Below are 18,547 nucleotides of genomic sequence, written 5' to 3'. Positions count from 1 at the left end.
GATTATTTATCGCATGTTGAGGGATTGCCATATGATCTAACTATGTTAGCATTGTTGAGAGATTGCACTAACGAAAGTATGAACCCTAGGCCTTATTTCAAGCATTGCAATACCGTTTGTGCTCACTTTCGTTACTTGCTAACTTGCTGTTTTTTATTGTTGCTATTAAAAAAATCAATATCTACTATCATTGCTACACTTGTATCACCGTCTCTTCACCGAACTAGTGCACTATACAATTTACCATTGTATTTGGTGTGTTGGGGACATAAGAGACTCTTTGTTATTTGGTTGCAGGGTTGTTTGAGAGAGACCAACTTCATCCTACACCTCCCATGGATTGATAAACCTTAGGTCATCCACTTGAGGGAATTTTGCTACTATCCTAAAAAAACTCTGCGCTTGGAGGCCCAACACGAGTCTAGAAGAACAAGTTGTGTAGTAGACATCACGAGGGTGGGAGGGGAGGGTGGGGGAGCCCGCCATGGCCGAAATCTCGCAAGGAGGTGGCGCCGACGGTAGGGTAGAAGGGCCTGGTGCTCACCAAGAACGCCGACTGAGGAGCGGCAAAGGGGGTGGAGAAGAGGCGGCAACGATGATGTCGGGGACGCACAGAGCGTGATCGACGTCTTTGCCCGTGCTGCAGTCCAAGGAGGAGCAGAGTGCATGAGCTGCAGCGTCCACTCCTCCTAACAACGCTGATGCACGGACTTGATGGAGGAGCAGCGGCCCGAGCGAGACCGGGCCTCTCTTGGCAATGGAGGAGAAGGAGGAGCGACGGGGAAGGGGCGGCGAGACGGGAACAGATGCTAGCGGGTGGCGGCGGTGGCACCGGCGTGAGTGAGAGGGATAGAGAAGAATGAGAGGAGAGAGACCAAACCCTAGCATCTCCCCTGATTGGGGATGGAGCAGCGCATCGGTGTAGGGCGCGTCACAATGGATCACGCGAAATACCACTCGTACCCTCGGCGGGGCATGGAAATTACATGTGGTGGCACATGATATTTTTGCTGGAGAGTGCACTGTTCATTGATATAGTGCTTAGTTTTTTATCCGGCGGAAGATCGATCAGGAGGGGGATCCTACAGGTCAAAACGCATCAAGCAAACCGATCCGACGGTTAAAATGCTTTAAGACTACCTAACATAGGTGATAACATCACACTTATTTAGAAAAAATAGATGATATGGCATGTAATTAATGAAGAAAGAGATGCATGTGGTAACATAATAGTTACTGTAACATCACACATATCAAGAAAAGATGAGTCTAGAAAAGAGAGGCATATGGTAACATAGTAGTTACTGTAATATCACACATATTAAAAAAAGATGAGTCTAGAACCTAATAAATGAAGTTATGCATAACACAACACATATGTTGTTGTCCACTGTGGAAATAGTAACATACGCATGTTACTACTCTAAGTTACTCCCCACCGTGACTAGTCTAAGCTCTGAGAGAGCCCAAGTTCTCCTGCGAGTCTTATTTTTGGATGCTACCATCATATAGCGCTCCCCGATAAAAATTAAGTCAACAAGCTAATAAATACTTCTAAGAAAAAGAAAAAGAAAAAGTTACTTTAAAAAAAGCCTAAGGTAGCAAAATCCGGGGCCCACAAACCCCCTGGACTCGGTCCATGCGCATCAGCGCCTGACGCCTTCCGGTCCAATTTGAGCACCCGCCGTCCCTGACTAATTTCCATCTGCAGTCCCTGACCATTTTCCATCTGGAAGAGAGTTGGCCGTCGCACTCGCACTCGCAGCAAAGCTTCTCCTCTCCTTCCCCGCGAATTGATAACACAGCTGGAGTCTGCAGACCCTTCGAACTCCCCGCCTGTCTCGCGCAAACGACCAAGCGATCCCTCCAAAACCTTTGGCCGATCTCGTTAACTCCAGTGCAGACAAATCAAGTAATCATCCCTTCTTGTTCCTCGCTTGGCTAAATCCAATCTGAACATAGTACTAGTTGCGCCTAGCGGCTGGGTGCTTTAGTTAGTACTACGTACTCTTCCACGTGCTACGTACACCAGCATGCGGCCGCAAGGGCAATTGCCGCCACCACATCCGTTGCAATTGCAACGGCCGCAGCAAGCGACCGGAGCAGATATGGACCCGCCCGCCAGGATGCCGGACCCGGTGCCGTCGCCGATACTGAAGCACTCGCCGTCCGTATCGCGCTCGCTGCGGTCCGCGCCAGACACCTCGTCCGTCACCTTCGCGGCCGACTTCCGGTCGCCCTCCAAGCCGGAATCCACCTCGCCGTCCTTCGACAGCTTCCGGACCGCCCGGTCCAGGCCGTCCAGCGTCTCGCGGTCGTCCACCAGGCGATCCGCGTCCGAGCGCGCCGGCTCGCAGCGGGACCTCCGCGACGAGGACGCCCGGTTCGTCTACATCAACGACGCGCCGCGCACCAACGCGCCGCCGGCCATGTTCCCGGACAACTCCATCCACACCTCCAAGTACTCCGTCCTCACCTTCATCCCGCGCAACCTCTACGAGCAGTTCCACAGGGTGGCCTACATCTACTTCCTCGTCCTGGCGGTGCTCAACTTCGTGCCGCAACTCCTCGTGCTCTCCAAGGAAGCGGGCGTTCTGCCGCTGGCCTTCGTGCTCGGCGTCACGGCAGTCAAGGACGCGTACGAGGACTGGAGGCGCCACCGGTCAGACAAGAACGAGAACAACCGCACGGCGTCTGTGCTCGCGGACGGCGTGTTCCGGCCGAAGCGCTGGAAGGACATTCAGGTCGGCGACGTGGTGCGTCTCGTGGCTAACGAGACGCTGCCGTGCGACATGGTGCTTGTGTCCACGAGCGACCCCACCGGCGTGGCCTACATCCAGACCATCAACCTCGACGGCGAGTCCAACCTCAAGACGCGCTACGCCAAGCAGGAAACCATGTCCACGCCGCCGGAGGCGCTCGCCGGTGTCATCAAGTGCGAGAAACCCAACCGCAACATCTACGGCTTCCTCGCCACCGTGGACCTCAACGGCCGCCGCGCCATCTCCCTCGGCGCCTCCAACGTCATGCTCCGTGGCTGCGAGCTCAAGAATACGGTCTGGGCCATCGGAGTGGCGGTGTACACCGGCCGGGACACCAAGGTGGTGCTCAACAGCTCGGGTGCGCCATCCAAGCGCAGCCGCCTCGAGACGCACATGAACCGCGAAATCATCGCGCTGGCCGTGGCTCTGGTCGTTCTCTGCTCGGTGGTGTCTCTCCTCACCGGCATCTGGATGGGTGACCATGTGGACCGGCTCGGCATCATCCCCTTTTTCCACAAATACGACTACTCTGGGGCTGCTGAGCACGGCCACGGGAGGTACAACTGGTACGGCACGGGCGTGCAGGTGGTGTTCACGTTCATGTCGGCGGTGATACAGTTCCAGGTGATGATCCCCATCGCGCTCATCATCTCCATGGAGCTCATCAGGGTGGGGCAGGCATACTTCATGGTGCAGGACGAGCACATGTTCGACGAAAAGAGCCAGGCCAGGTTCCAATGCCGGGCGCTCAACATCAACGAGGACCTCGGGCAGATCAAGTACGTCTTCTCCGACAAGACCGGCACGCTCACGCAGAATCGGATGGAGTTCCGCTGCGCCAGCGTGCAAGGCCGCGACTTCAGCGAGACCGACGGCGGCGAGGAGGACGGACATGCCGTGCAAGGTAAGCAAATGTTTGTTTTGGTTGAAATTTTCACCAGCGGTAAGCTTGGTTGGCTAATCACCGATTTTGAGCGGCGGCGTTGGCATTATCTGACCGTAAGAAAACTAATACTACTAGAAGACATGTCACTCGCCAGTGTGTTGCGTGCTAGGACGATCGCCATGGTTATTTCGGGTACACGTATGCAGAATTTGAAGTTTCTGCATCCACACGCCGAACCAGAAACGAGCACGCGAGTTCTGCAAACACGCAAGATACAAGCACTGACACATTTCGATAGTTAGATGACCGGTGAAAAGAAAGAACATCTTTTCATGGTTACATGACAAGTACGTGCAATGGTACTGTTCATTACTGATTAGTAATGCCACTGATCGAGTCAAACTTCTGAATGAACTTTCCTCCCCCTTTTTAAGCCCAAAAGGCAAAAGCGAGATGTTCCACTATGCAAAACATTTAATCTACCGGGACCTGAAAATCCTGTAGTAGCTTGTGTTGCAAAACATTTGACTCTTCGGCTGGTCGTAATGAGAGTAGCAATAAGCGGTATCATGCATGCCAACTAGACTTTTTGTATTTTCTCCGGGTTTTTTTATTCGCATATAAGATTTGATTGAAGTCAAGTCTCGTAAAGTTTGACCAGCTTTGTAGAAAAAAGTGTCAACATTCACAATCTAAAATGAATACCACTAGATGTGTCATGACTTAAAGTTTCATATTATATAACTTTAGCATGGCAGATGTTGATATTTTTTCATATAAATGCAATCAAACTTTGTGAAGTTTGACTTCAGAGAATTCTAATATGCAGAGTAAAAAGGACCGGAGGGAGTATGATACGACACACAATTAAATGAGAAAAAGAGCGGGTGTGATTCATATCATGATACCATATCATATTAAATGTTGTACTACTACTTTGTGTCATGCATGACAATTAATAAGGCAATCTAAGATACCAACTTATAATACTCCCTCGGTTCCTAAATGTAGGTCTTTCTAGAGATTTTAACAAGTGACTGCAAGCGGAACAAAATGAGTGAATCTACACTATAAAATATATCTATATACATCCGTATGTGGTAGTCCATTTGAATCTCTAAAAAAAACTTATATCCATGAACGGAGGAAGTGCTATGCATTGTGAAGGTAGTATCATATACTAGTATCATATGCTTCATTACAACCAGCCTTCTAGCGAATGATACAACCTCGGGTCACTGATCAGGGTTGACCGTCATCTGGCCCAATAAGCATAGAATTACCGGACGTCAACAACCAACATTCTTTCGGATTTCAATTTGAGACTGACTGGGTGTATCGATAACGATGAATCCTCACCATCCATTTTCCTGGGATGGGAGCCCGACACGACACACTAATGTTACAGCACACCTTCGTTTGACACCCCAGTTATTTTTCTAGTAAGTAAAATTCAACATCCAATCACGAGGAGAAACGAATCTGATCTGGTCCATGTTTGGCGGGACATTCTGTTTGGGTGCAGCTGACGGCGTGGTTCTGAGACCCAAGACGGCGGTGAATACGGACCCGAAGCTGACGGCGCTGCTCAAGGACGGGACGGGCGCCAAGGCCAGCCGCGCCCGCGACCTGTTCCTTGCGCTGGCGACCTGCAACACCATCGTGCCCATCGTCGAGGACACGGCGAACCCGGCGGCGAAGCTGGTGGAGTACCAGGGCGAGTCCCCCGACGAGCAGGCGCTGGTGTACGCCGCCGCGGCGTACGGGCACAAGCTCGTCGAGCGCACCTCCGGCCACATCGTCGTCGACGTGTTCGGCGCCAGGCAAAGGTACGAGCTCAACACCCCGCCCGTCTACTGCAAAAAAATATTTGCTTCTCATAGCATTGCCGGCGTTTGACGTTGGTGAAATTGATTTGTTTTCTGTTAGGATTTGACTGCATTGTTTGTGGGTGAAATTTCTGTTTGTTTGTTTGTTTGTTGCCATAACGATAAATATGCGAGGTTGTGATGCGATCGACATTGACATTTCCATAGGCAGACGTCATATAGGAGTAGGAGGAGAGACGTTAGTGAGACAAGGGGAAAACTAATGTGTCCAGTTGGTGTCACAAAATCCTGGGTCCGGCGGCTAATGTGATACTCCTACGTCGCTCCGACCATCTGGGCGCACAAAGCGAAACCGTCAACTGCTCCACTTCCGTGCAAGCCACAGGGCAGGTGTGGCTGCTCGTTAGACCCGGTACTATTTCAGGCATGTCAAATCTGATGTTTTTCAGGCATGTCAAATCTGATGTTTTTCATGACAATTTATTGTTATGATGATGACAAATTTAGTTTGCAAGCATAGTAATTTTCTGACAATATAATTGAACCGAGATGGATTTGTCATGTTTGCCAGGTAAACTTGCCATTCTCAAAGAACATCATTTGTCATTAAAAATGTTTGATTTTCCATGGTAAAAACTCTGATGGCAGATTTGTAGTGGAGTCTTTAATCCTAGCCTGCTCAAGCTTTCAATCGAGAGTATATTGAGTATTTAACAAAAAATACAACATTCCAGGTTCCGATCCCACAGAACTATCACTTTCAAAACGGCAACAAAAAATAAATAGATAAAGCTAGTTTTTGCAAAAACTACCATTTTCAAATAGTGATCGGTTTGAACGATTTAGACACGTTTATAGCAGGCAGGACCCATCCATCAAAACTGACGTGGCAAGAAAGTCAACTCTTTTTATTTTGATTAGTAAAAGTATCTGTAGCTGGACTTTGCAAATCCGGCCCCTCAAATTAGCCATTCTGCATCCGAGTCTTCATATTTTAACTCTTACATTCATATAAAGCATGCAAAAGAAATCATACGTACTATCTTAGCTAATGTTCGTCGTCGAAGATGTCCACGACGTTGGTGCTAGGCGCATAGGAGGGCTTTGGCTCATCCTCCTCCTGCTCGACCTCATCCATGTAGGCGAGCATCTCCGACTTCTCCGCGGCCTCCATCTCCTGCCGGCGATGACGGCTGGCCTCTGCAGCCGACTCCGAGCGAAGGGAATCTAGGTTGGCCTGCTGCTTCGCCCGCAGATTCACGTCGCCAGCGTCCCCCACATCCTCCTCCTCCTTATCCAGCTCATCCTCCTCCTTCTCAACCTCCTCCTCCTCGTCGCCGTCGTCCTCCTCCTCCTTCTCCGGTTCATCCTCCTCCTCCTCCTTTTCGGCCTCCTCCTCCTGCCCCCCCCCCACCTCCTCCTCCGGATCCACTGCATCCGGAGGTAGCCGCGCGGCGATCCAGGCTTCACACCTTGCCCGGATCTACTCAAGGGGCTCCAGCCGGCGCTCCAGCGTTAGACATGGGTGGGCTCCTCACTCGGCGGCATGGGGGCATGACTACTAGGCGAACAGGGAGTGAAAAGTGGCGGCGACCGCGGACACGCGGAGGAAAATGTGGATGATAGGATTTCGATGCCGATGGTCGACTTAAATAGCCGGCTAGGTACTACACGGCCTGGCGGAGCGGCGCCACGCGACGACATTTGTCTGATGGAGGAGACAAGTTTTGGACCGCCGGGATTCCAGGCGATTCCGCGTTGGACCCCACCGTCAGTCCGAGTGGCGGGCACGCCCGGACGCCCCCATATCAGCTCCATATTTAGGCTGGATATGAGGGGTGTTGGTTAGCCCAGGCGTCTAAGACCCGTTTGAGGCGTTCGTCTGGGTCAGATTTTCATGATCAGGCGGGCATTCCAGTCGTTTGAGCCCGGTTTAAGGCACCCGACTGTAGATGCTCTAAGTAGACTATTATGACAGATGGGGCCAACACGTCAGCATCAACTCTCTTCTTCCTCCTCCTTCTCCTCCCTCTCGTGCATCACACTTCTGCCAAAGTGCATCACCCTTCTTATATTAGGGAGTTCCGTAAGTTGAATTTGTGATGACCTAGTAGTTGTCGTCAGGGAATGCAATCCTTGGTCTGAACCATTTTTCCAGGCATGACTGGACCACCGGCTTAGGGCATCTCCAGTCGTTGGCCCCCCAGGAGGGGCAAAAAATCACCCCCTGGGGGCGCACCGGCGCTAAACCGCGCACTGGGGGCGTGATGCCCCCCAGTCGCGCCCCCCACGGGTTTTTAAAATGTTCAAATTCGGCGCAAACACAACGCAAACACGGGCGAGTTCGTTTAAATTTAAACATATTTTACAAAAAAAAGAAAAAAAACTATCGCGGGCTACCCCCGCCGTCTCCCTCACCGCCCGCCTCGTCGCCCGCCCACGCGATTCTACATGCCGAGGAGGCTGTAGAACCGCGTGTAGTCACCGTCGTCGTCGTCGTCGTCGCCTCCGCCTACGCCTCCGCCGTCCCTGCTGCATCCCTTCCCCGGTTGGCGTGGCGGGTTAGACGGTCCGGGGGCGGCGTCGTCGTCGCTATCGAGGACGATGACACCGTCCTCGTCCTCGCGCCCACGTTTGCGGGCGGCGATCTCCTCCAGGGCCCGGTGCTGCCGGATCATCTCCTCGCGCAGGTAGTCGTCGCGCGACCACCGCATGGCGTCCTTGTCGGAGAAGCCACGCCGGGCTATCTCCTCGTACTCCGGGGGGAGGCTGGACTCCGCCTTGGGCTCGACGAGGGCGCCGGAGCTGCGGGTGCGCGTGCTGACAGGCGTGTCCTGGGGCTCCGGCTTGACGGGGCGGAGGTGGAGGCAGGGAGAGCCGCCGGAGTTGCGGGTACGCGCGCTGACAGGCGTGTCCTGGGGCTCCGGCTTGACGGGGCGGAGGTGGAGGCAGGGAGAGCCGCCGGACGAGGAGGAGGACACCCCGGTCTCCATGCGCCTCGGCGTCCAGGAGCTTCCCCGGTGGCGGCGTGAGGAGCACGGGGGAGCGGGGTACTCGAGGCGCGGCGTGTTGCCGCCCTCGATGTACTCGAGGACGGACTCCAACGTGCGCCCGGGCACGCCCCACCACCGACACCGGCCGACGGCGTTGAACCTGCCGGAGGGCACGACGCTGTTGGTGGCCTCGAGTTGCTCGCCGTGCCGGCGGCGGAAGTACGACTCCGAGATTGGGCTGTCGGGGACGTATCGGGGCCCCTCCCTCGCCGCACGCGGCAGGGACGAGCGGATGCATGCGATCTCCGCACGCCGCGCCGCGCCGGTGGGTACCGGGGGCACCGGCACGCCGCCGGCACTGATCCTCCACGCCCCGGGCACCCGCATGTCTGGCGGGACCGGGTACTCGGCCTCAAAAAGGAGGCGAGCCTCGTCCTCGTGCAGATGACGGCGCCCGAATCCGTTCGCCGCCGCGTCGTCGCCTGGGAAACGCTCGGCCATGCTTTCTCAACTGGTGACGGCGAGAGGAGGAAAGGGGGAGAAATGAGCGCGTCATCGGTGGATGATCGGGGTGAGTCTCTCCGGCGCGCTTGCAGTCGGCTTTTATAGACGGAGACGCCGCGTGGTAGGCTTGGCCGACGCGTTACGCGTGGCGTGATTGCGTGGCGGCTGAGGGACGCGTCGCCCAGCCTTCACTGCGCCGCCCGTGAGGCACCAATGGAGGCTGACCGGCGCGGCAGCGCGCGACAGTTTTGGCATTGATTCGCCATGGAAAACGAGGCGATGAGGACGACGAAGGTGCGAGAAGAGAGTAGAGTCGCTGACGCGGCGGGCCCGTGGCTCTTCGCGCCAAAAACGATTCGCCCGGCGCCCCCAAGTGACCCCCAGCGCACCGGGTTCGGGTTGAGTCCGCCGGCGCCAATTTCGGTCCGAGCCGGCAAAAACTGGGCTCTTGGGGGCACGACTGGACCGATTTTTTGACGTTAGCGGACAAAAACATGTCTGGGGGGCCTTGTTGGGGGCACGGCTGAAGATGCCCTTAGTTATTTGGCTATCCAAAACCATCAATTTGTTCCAGACGATCAGCAACATCTACTAAATCCTAGTTTCCCGAAGCCTACGTGGCAAACAGAATATTCAAAGTCGAGACCTTCTAGCCTCTCTGACCAACTGCGATGCTCGTGTCTAGTGGCAACCATGAAAGCGATATAAGAAGTTTCCAAGATGAATATCCATCCGCGTTTCCAATCAGAGGCGTGGCGTAGAATTGTGACCAATTTACCTGAATTTTATTTCTTTTACAATCTTCTTATAGCAAACGATCATGCCACGAGGCTTTGACGTAGGAAGCTAGTATTTGCATGTACCACACGTAGGGGCAATCAGAGCTGCAGGCAGGCTGACTATTCTTGGCGGGGAAAATTATGCGATGGTTGGATGTGACAGGTCTCGCAGTAGACCAACTGCAAGGATCAATTCCCGATTGTGTGCGGGAATATGATGAATGCAAATGCAACCCCGTCTAGAAGCCGAGAGACTAGTACTATCCGACATGGACGTGTACTCGTACGTGTCAATTAATGGAGGGAAGAAGAATTAAGTCGAGAGAAACTCCATACTGGGTGTGCGCCCGAGCGCACAAAACACGCCGGACTGGTGTAGCATTTCACATGTGTTCCGTGCTGTGTTGGACTTGGACCTTCCCATATGGTTTGCAGGATTGTCCCACAGCTCCCAGAAGGTCAAAATTAAGCACAAGGATGTTACTCACTCTTTACCCTTCTTTGGGTTTTTTGAGCGGGTTTTACCCTTTTTTGAGGGGGTTTTAGCTCCAGAGCGTGCGAATTGGGTGGTGCGCGGCGGCACTCGTCCCGTGCTGCCCAAGGCACGTGGGCCCGTGCCTGGCCCAAAGAGGCCAAACCCGGCGGCGCCTACAAGGCTTCCAAACTAGTCTTCCATCGTCCTGGGCGGCGCCTAGTCTGGTCGGCCCACCTGCGCAGCGGCCTGCGCGGACGTGGACGTGCGCGGCCGGGTGCCATATGTCGGGCCCCATCGCATGCGAGCCATCTTGATGACCCTCCTGGCCTAGCCTACCCGGCCGTGCACGGCGACGTGAGACGATCGCGACGCCTCGAGAATGACTGGCACGGTACCCCACCATCGCACGCTACCCTCCCCTCTGCTCAACTAGTGCGTCAAAAGGGTCTCCGTGCCATGGATTTACCGCTGCCGTGGGAGCTTTTTCCGCGCTCATGGTTATGGACGGGATGGAAAATGGGATCCTAGTGCAACCGTGCGCGAGTCTGCTCCATACGTGATTATCAATGAACCTTCTAACTCGTGTGCATGCGGAATACTTTTACTTGTTTGTATCAATGAACCTCCTATCTCATGTGTGGAATACTACTTTTACTTGTTTGCGCATGGCATGACACAGACTTTTGCACGAGAGTCCGCTCCCATTCTTCATATGTGTGGAATACTAATTTTTTTAACTCATCCTAAGGATTTCAATCATGAATAAATCTTATAAAATTCCTTTCAATCAAAGAAGCCCTTAATACCTTCGTCTCGGTCCAAAATATGCGATGACTTAATAAACCGGCAGTAGTTTGTTTATGTACTATCTTTTCTTTATAATATAGGTAGACAAAAATGTCAATGTAAATGGGCTACTCTAATGGGAGTGCCTGGCGCATGGATGGTTCGTTAGTCCGGCAGCCCAGCCATGGCGTTGTTTAGATCTAACTAATCTGGGATGGAGCCTACACGACACCAATGGATCCGTATCCCATTCACGTGGCTGCCTGTCTTGTATTTCTCCATCTCAAATGGTCAACTTTAGACACCTAGACACGGGGAAAATATTCCATAAACCCCTTTTCGGTCACTGTCTGGCCTTCATACACAAGAAATCTCATCTGCACTAAGTTGATGAGAACACGCATAAATGATTACTGTGCCAAAACTCGTTTGGTCAAAGGCATGCACCCTCAAAATACCTACTCGTGAAGAGTGAAATTCCTTGGTAGTCAAAGGCATGCAACCCTCAAAATACTCGAAATTCCTTGATTATCTGGAAGAGATATACTACAAGAATTGATCCAGTCAGGTTGGGCATAAAAGTGGGCAGATACAAAGGAAAAAAGGAAAGAGCAACTTTGTCCTCTCCTGCGAGCTCCTAAGAACCAGTACTCTGCCTACTCTACTTTCCAAGGACAGATCACATCCAATTATAAAATAAAATACTTTTCTTTGTCCTAGTCAAATCCACTGTGCGAGCGATATGGCGTGGTCACTTCTTCATACATCGTCGGTCATCCATCAATCCATCCATGAACCGCGACGAGAGAGCTCTGAATTTGTGGACAATGCTCCCAGTTGGACCTCTTTTCCAGTTTTGCCATGCTCTGCGCACGGCATAGCTCCTTCCTTTTTTACCAGCTGAGAAACTTTATGCTTTCGTGAGAAGGCCTAAAATGTTTTGACCAGTTATTAGTTCCCTCCCTCTGTGCCTGGCTCTGGTGGATGGATAGATAGATACATCCCAACATCTGCAAATTGCGACACTGAATTTAAAAGCTTGGAGACGAATAGGAACATGCGGGTAGAGCCAAGACCGGTGCAGGAGCAGCCTAGTTTAGTGCAACGTAGCTTGTGGGTTCCCCGCAAAAAAAAAACAAAAAAACGTAGCTTGTGGGTTTGGTCACTGGATTAGACGATGGCGCATGCGCTATCGTCACGCATGGGTTTCTTTCTAGAATTCTTTACAGAGTCCGTCCGTCCGTCCGATGACTGCTCGCCATGTTTACCAAAGCACATGCCGTGGTTTACGGGGACTTTTGAGTCGAGGGTTTGATGTCAACTCTTACATATTGCGCGGAGGTTGAAAGCCGGCCTTGCCAAGATTTATGGCCTCCATCTCCATGCTCTGCTCCTGAAGCAAGCAGAGCAGAGCTATCCTCTGTCAAGATTCTTCCGGGCTAAAATATGATTGCGTCCAACAATTAGGTTATTTATTATGAAGGCACTTGTTCATCTAATGTAGTATTCCATTGCGAGCGTTGACTTGATTCGAAACTAAACTGTGAAAAAAATGCAGCAGCCTTGGCGTAGCGAAAAGTCATCAAGTCAGAGATGCTAGTATTTCGTGATTGCCGTGCAAGTAATGCAAATGAAATGACTTTTCTTTCGCTCTTGGTTTACGTGGGCTTAATATACTCCTACCGGACACGAATATTAAATCTTAAATCTCACCCAAAAAATGAAGGCCGAGGGGACTCCAACAGAAACCGAAGCTTCGCCCAGCACACGGTTGCAAACTGTTCGCCTGTAATTGGGAGGGAGAGGGACCCATGGGTCGCCGGCACACCATGGATGACCGAAGAAATGAAGAAGCGTCATCGATGATCGAGCCATCTGCAATCCATTTGGCGTGTCTGGAAGCTTCGCCATCTCCGCCAGAAAGAAAGAAAGCCGGCACCCCAAAGTACCAACCCGGCGAAAATGACAAGCTTGTTTAGCGAGTCGCCGTCACCGTCTCCCCACTTTCGGAGCCCGTTTCTATCCACCATTTCTTGACCAGCTATAAGCTACCGGCTGCGCTACTCCGAGTCTGTCTACGTATGACAGCTTTGTTTCTGCACTAATTAAACCACATTATTAAGTTATAAGCCGCCTATAAATAAACAAAATTAACAGCTCAAATAGTTGGCTTCATTCCCTTGTCTTCTGTCTTCTCCATCGTCTCCAATTGAAATCCTAATCAAATTTCTACTTGCCTTTGATGACTTGACTAACTAATACCGATTACTTGTCAGACTTTATTTCTAGACTTGAATCCCTTGCTTGTAAGATAGACTATTTGAGTCATGAGACATGAAGAGGAGCAGCCCCGAAACCCAAAGCCTACAGGTCTCTCCCTCGCTCGCTCATCCAAACGGTGCTTTTGTCCTCACCAACTCCCCTCTCCCAGATTTTAAGCGCCATTTCAAGCCCTCAGCAAGATCGCGTATCTTTTCTCTGCTTGCTTCCGCTTCGTCTCCGTCTCCCCCCTGAAATAAAAATTCCTCTGCAGCAGCAGCAGCAGCCCATCTTTAATGCAACACTCGCCATGGTTACTCCCACGCATCCACTTCAACCCAACCACTGCTCTGCTTCCTTCCTTCCTCCCCTGTTTCTGTTTGTTTCTTGAACCCAAACCCAGCTTGTGCCCCGTTCAAAATCGGACTTTGCCGAGCGTCGCCATGGGCGGGGATTCGAGGTTCTCCCACTGACGCGGCTGGTCCGGCCGGTCAGCGACAGCGCGCGCCATGGCCGAGGACCATGGATCGTCGCGGCACATGTCGTCCATGTCCATGTCGCACAAGGAGCTGGGCGACGACGACGCGCGGGTGGTGCATGTGGGCGACCCGGAGCGCACCAACGAGCGCCTCCAGTTCGCCGGGAACGCCGTGCGCACCGCCAAGTACTCGCCGCTCACCTTCCTGCCGCGGAACCTGTTCGAGCAGTTCCACCGCCTCGCCTACGTCTATTTCCTCGTCATCGCCGTGCTCAACCAGCTCCCCCAGCTCGCGGTCTTCGGCCGCGGGGCCTCCGTCATGCCGCTCGCCTTCGTCCTCGCGGTGACCGCCGTCAAGGACGCGTACGAGGACTGGCGACGCCACCGCTCCGACCGCGCCGAGAATAACCGCCTCGCCGCTGTCCTGTCCCCCGGCGCGGCCGCCCAATTCGTCCCCACCGAGTGGAAGCACGTCCGCGTCGGCGACGTCGTGCGGGTCGGTGCCAACGAGTCGCCCCCGGCGGACATGGTCCTCCTGGCCACCAGCGACACCACCGGCGTAGCCTACGTGCAGACGCTCAACCTTGACGGCGAGTCCAACCTAAAGACTCGCTACGCTAAGCAAGAGACGCTGACGACGCCGCTCGAGCATCTCGCCGGCGCCGTCGTCAGGTGCGAGCGCCCGAACCGTAACATTTACGGCTTCCAGGCCAACCTGGAGCTCCAGGGGGAGGGCCGCCGGATACCGCTGGGCCCGTCCAACATCGTGCTGCGCGGCTGCGACCTCAAGAACACGTCCTGGGCCGTGGGCGTGGTGGTCTACGCGGGGCGCGAGACCAAGGCGATGCTGAACAACGCGGGCACGCCGACCAAACGCAGCCGCCTGGAGACGCACATGAACCGCGAGACGCTCTTCCTCTCCGGCATCCTCATCGCGCTCTGCTCGGCCGTGGCCACGCTCTCGGGCGTGTGGCTGCGCACCCACCAGACCGACCTGGAGCTCGCGCAGTTCTTCCATAAGAAGGACTACCTCAAGGTCGGCAAGGAGGACAACGAGAACTACAACTACTACGGCATCGCGGCGCAGATCGTGTTCAACTTCCTCATGGCGGTCATCGTGTTCCAGATCATGATACCCATCTCGCTCTACATCTCCATGGAGCTGGTGAGGCTCGGTCAGGCCTACTTCATGATCCGGGACGCCAAGCTGTACGACGCGTCGTCCGACTCGAGGTTCCAGTGCAGGGCTCTCAACATCAACGAGGACCTGGGGCAGGTCAAGTGCGTCTTCTCCGATAAGACCGGCACGCTGACGCAGAACAAGATGGAGTTCCGGTGCGCGAGCATCGACGGCGTCGATTACAGCGACGTCGCACGGCAGCGACCTGTCGGTAGGGCTAGCTTCTCTCTCACTCTCAGTAAATTCTATCCAGTGGAGGAGTCTGGGCTGGGGTTTGATGGCCTTTGATTCATGGCAGAGGGCGAGCCGGCTTGGGCGCCAAAGGTGCCGGTGAAGGTCGACAGAGAGGTGATGGAGCTGGTGAGGAACGGGGGTGCTACAGAGCAAGGGATGAACGCCGGCGAGTTCTTTCTTGCCCTGGCAACGTGCAACACCATTGTTCCTTTGATCCTTGATGATGGCCCTGACCCAAAGAAGAAGGTGATTGACTACCAAGGCGAGTCGCCGGACGAGCAGGCGTTGGTTTCTGCCGCCGCGGCCTATGGCTTTGTGCTCGTGGAGCGAAGCTCCGGGCACATTGTCATTGACGTCCTTGGTCAGAAGCAGAGGTATACATCATCATTCATGATAGATTTGCATGGGAAATAAGGACAAATTGACCATGGGAATTTTGCTTTCATTTCATGATATACAGTTTGCCGTTAGTTTGTGTCTTCTAGTACGTACTAGTTGGGGAGGTTTCGTTGGTTTGTGGCCGTTGCTTGCATCTCTTTTTCTGGGCCTGCACGGCATGTGCTTCAGTCCATTTGTGGTAGTAGCAAGGCAACCGCAGAACTTCAGATATTGCTTCACCTAAACTAACATTGGTTGATGACTGCAATAGGTTTCCTTAGTTTTTGCGTACATTCAGAATGCCTGCAATAGGTTTCCTTAGTTTTTGCGTACATTCAGAATGCGCAACATATGCTTCGTTTTGCTTCAGTCCTTTGTGCATCTGGCCATTACTAATAACTTTCACAAAACATTTAATCGCCTTTACCGGACTTATTCTGCAGGTTTGACGTCCTTGGTCTTCATGAGTTTGACAGCGACCGCAAGAGGATGTCAGTTATAATTGGCTGCCCGGACAAGACTATCAAGCTGTTTGTAAAAGGTGCAGATAGTTCCATGTTTGGAATCATCGACAAAACACTGAATCCAGATGTTGTCCAGGCAACTGAGAAACATCTCCATTCATATTCGTCAGTCGGCCTGCGAACCCTCGTCATCGGCGTGCGGGAACTTAGCCAGTCAGAGTTTCAGGAGTGGCAAATGGCTTACGAGAAGGCTAGCACTGCATTATTAGGCAGAGGCAATCTCCTACGCAGTGTGGCCGCCAACATTGAAAGGAACATGCGCCTGCTGGGAGCCTCCGGTGTCGAAGACAAGCTGCAAGATGGAGTTCCTGAAGCAATTGAAAAACTAAGGGAAGCAGGGATTAAGGTTTGGGTTCTGACAGGTGACAAACAAGAAACTGCCATCTCCATTGGCTATTCCTGCAAGCTTTTGACAAGGGACATGACACAGATTGTGATCAACAGTAATTCAAGAGAGTCGTGCAGAAAAAGTTTGGATGATGCAATCTCCATGGTAAACAAACTCCGGTCACTGTCTACAGACTCCCAATCTAGAGTTCCCCTCGCTTTGATCATTGACGGTAACAGTCTCGTCTACATTTTTGACACAGAACGGGAGGAGAAGGTATGCAATCACACTAGCATCTCTATAAGTGCAGTGATTTTCCCGCAAAAGGAAAAACAGAGTCATTTTCTTATAAATAACCCATGAAATGTCAATTTTCCAGCTTTTTGAAGTCGCGATAGCATGCGATGTTGTTCTATGTTGTCGAGTGGCTCCTCTACAGAAGGCTGGGATTGTTGATTTAATAAAGAAGCGAACAAGTGACATGACTCTAGCTATTGGAGATGGTACATTTTTTGTTTCAAACTAGTTCAGCACTTTCATCTTTTTCTCTGAGTTATTTGTTTTTTGTTATTAATCTGAAGAAGTATCATTTTTCAGGTGCAAATGATGTATCCATGATCCAAATGGCCGATGTTGGCATTGGCATCAGTGGTCAAGAAGGAAGGCAAGCTGTGATGGCTTCAGATTTTGCCATGGGGCAATTTAGATTTTTGGTCCCACTGTTGTTAGTTCATGGCCACTGGAACTACCAGAGAATGAGCTACATGATCCTATACAACTTTTACAGAAATGCTACTTTTGTCTTTGTGCTTTTCTGGTAAGTGCATTCCTTTATTACCAGGTTTGTTCAATCTGCACTTAGAAATATACCTAAACCACGATAATCATTGCAGGTATGTACTTTACACTGGTTATACCCTGTCAACAGCAATAAATGAGTGGAGCAGTGTGTTATACTCTGTGGTCTATACCTCTGCGCCGACTGTCATTGTCGCCATTCTCGACAAGGATCTGAGTCGAAGGACATTGCTGAAATATCCCCAACTCTACGGTGCGGGGCAGCGCGAGGAGAGTTACAACCTAAGACTGTTCATTTTCATCATGGTGGACTCCGTTTGGCAGAGCCTCGCAGTTTTCTTCATCCCTTACGCCGCATACAAAAACAGCGCAATCGACAGCGCTAGCCTGGGAGACCTGTGGACACTGTCTGTTGTCATTCTTGTCAACATTCACCTTGCCATGGATGTCATCAGATGGACTTGGATCACTCATGCAGCAATATGGGGCAGTATTGTGGCGACATGGATTTGCGTCATCATCATAGACTCCATACCCACCTTGCCCGGTTTCTGGTACATACTCGTCCTTATTGATCCTTATTATTTGCTCGCCTATTGGAAAAAAAGGAAACCTACATGCTCTTCAAATTTGAAACAGTATCCCACATGATTTCTGATTCTCTAACTGAACCACAGGGCAATCTACGAGGTGATGGGAACTGCATTGTTCTGGGCGTTGCTTCTTGCGGTGATTGTGGTTGGAATGATCCCTCATTTTGCCGCAAAGGCCATCAGGGAACATTTCATGCCCAATGACATCCAGATTGCCAGAGAGATGGAGAAGTCACAAGATTCTCGTGATGTTAATCATCCAGAAGTCCAGATGAGTACATCCACTCGAGCTTAGGAGTAGGGGATCTTTGTTCATTCGCGTAGGCTAGAGTTACACCTTTCTCTTTCTGAAGAAATTACACCTTTTCCTTGGTTCTTTTTGTTGTGTGTATATAAAGCAATTCTTTCGGCAGTGAGCATGCTTCTTGTTGCTTGCTACCCTGTCAACTATCCAAAGGATAGATTTCTTGTAGCCATGCTGTGCATCCGCCTGCATTTTTTGTTGTTAATTTATATGAAAAGAATCGTACAGGAGTTAACTGTACATATTCAGGGACTGATTTATTTTATGAAGATTCTGAAACGGATGATACTGATTTCCGAGAGCTAACGTAGAAGCATTGCGTTTGTTGGGTGCACACATAGACATGGGGAACAACAATATGTTTTTATCTGTCTAGCAGATCCCTCATATCGCGATACTATAAAATCAATTTATGGTTCCTTGTACTGCTTCAAAAAAAAAATTATGGTTCCTTTTT

General features: G+C 51.8%; 1 protein-coding gene across 2 annotated transcripts; it reads left to right on the top strand.

Moving 5' to 3' along the window:
* The first annotated feature begins 1,838 nt into the window (after nucleotides 1–1,838).
* Nucleotides 1,839–18,332, top strand: LOC119285571 (phospholipid-transporting ATPase 1-like). Of its 2 annotated transcripts, none has more exons than XM_037564873.1 (7): nucleotides 1,839–3,666; nucleotides 5,174–5,477; nucleotides 15,987–16,671; nucleotides 16,775–16,898; nucleotides 16,993–17,212; nucleotides 17,289–17,747; nucleotides 17,871–18,332. In XM_037564873.1, the coding sequence occupies exons 1-7, from the start codon at nucleotides 2,034–2,036 to the stop codon at nucleotides 18,079–18,081; spliced, it is 3,636 nt and encodes a 1,211-aa protein (XP_037420770.1). In that variant the 5' UTR covers nucleotides 1,839–2,033; the 3' UTR covers nucleotides 18,082–18,332. The 2 variants fall into 2 exon arrangements, with proteins under 2 accessions (XP_037420770.1, XP_037420771.1); XM_037564874.1 differs by lacking the exons at nucleotides 1,839–3,666; nucleotides 5,174–5,477 and adding exons at nucleotides 12,437–15,142; nucleotides 15,230–15,539.
* Nucleotides 18,333–18,547: the final 215 nt, after the last annotated feature.

Source organism: Triticum dicoccoides, chromosome 4A (assembly GCF_002162155.2).
Source record: "Triticum dicoccoides isolate Atlit2015 ecotype Zavitan chromosome 4A, WEW_v2.0, whole genome shotgun sequence".
Lineage (NCBI taxonomy): Eukaryota > Viridiplantae > Streptophyta > Magnoliopsida > Poales > Poaceae > Triticum > Triticum dicoccoides.
The sequence above is the reverse complement of the archived record's forward strand: the minus strand, read 5'-3'. Positions and strand labels throughout refer to the sequence as shown.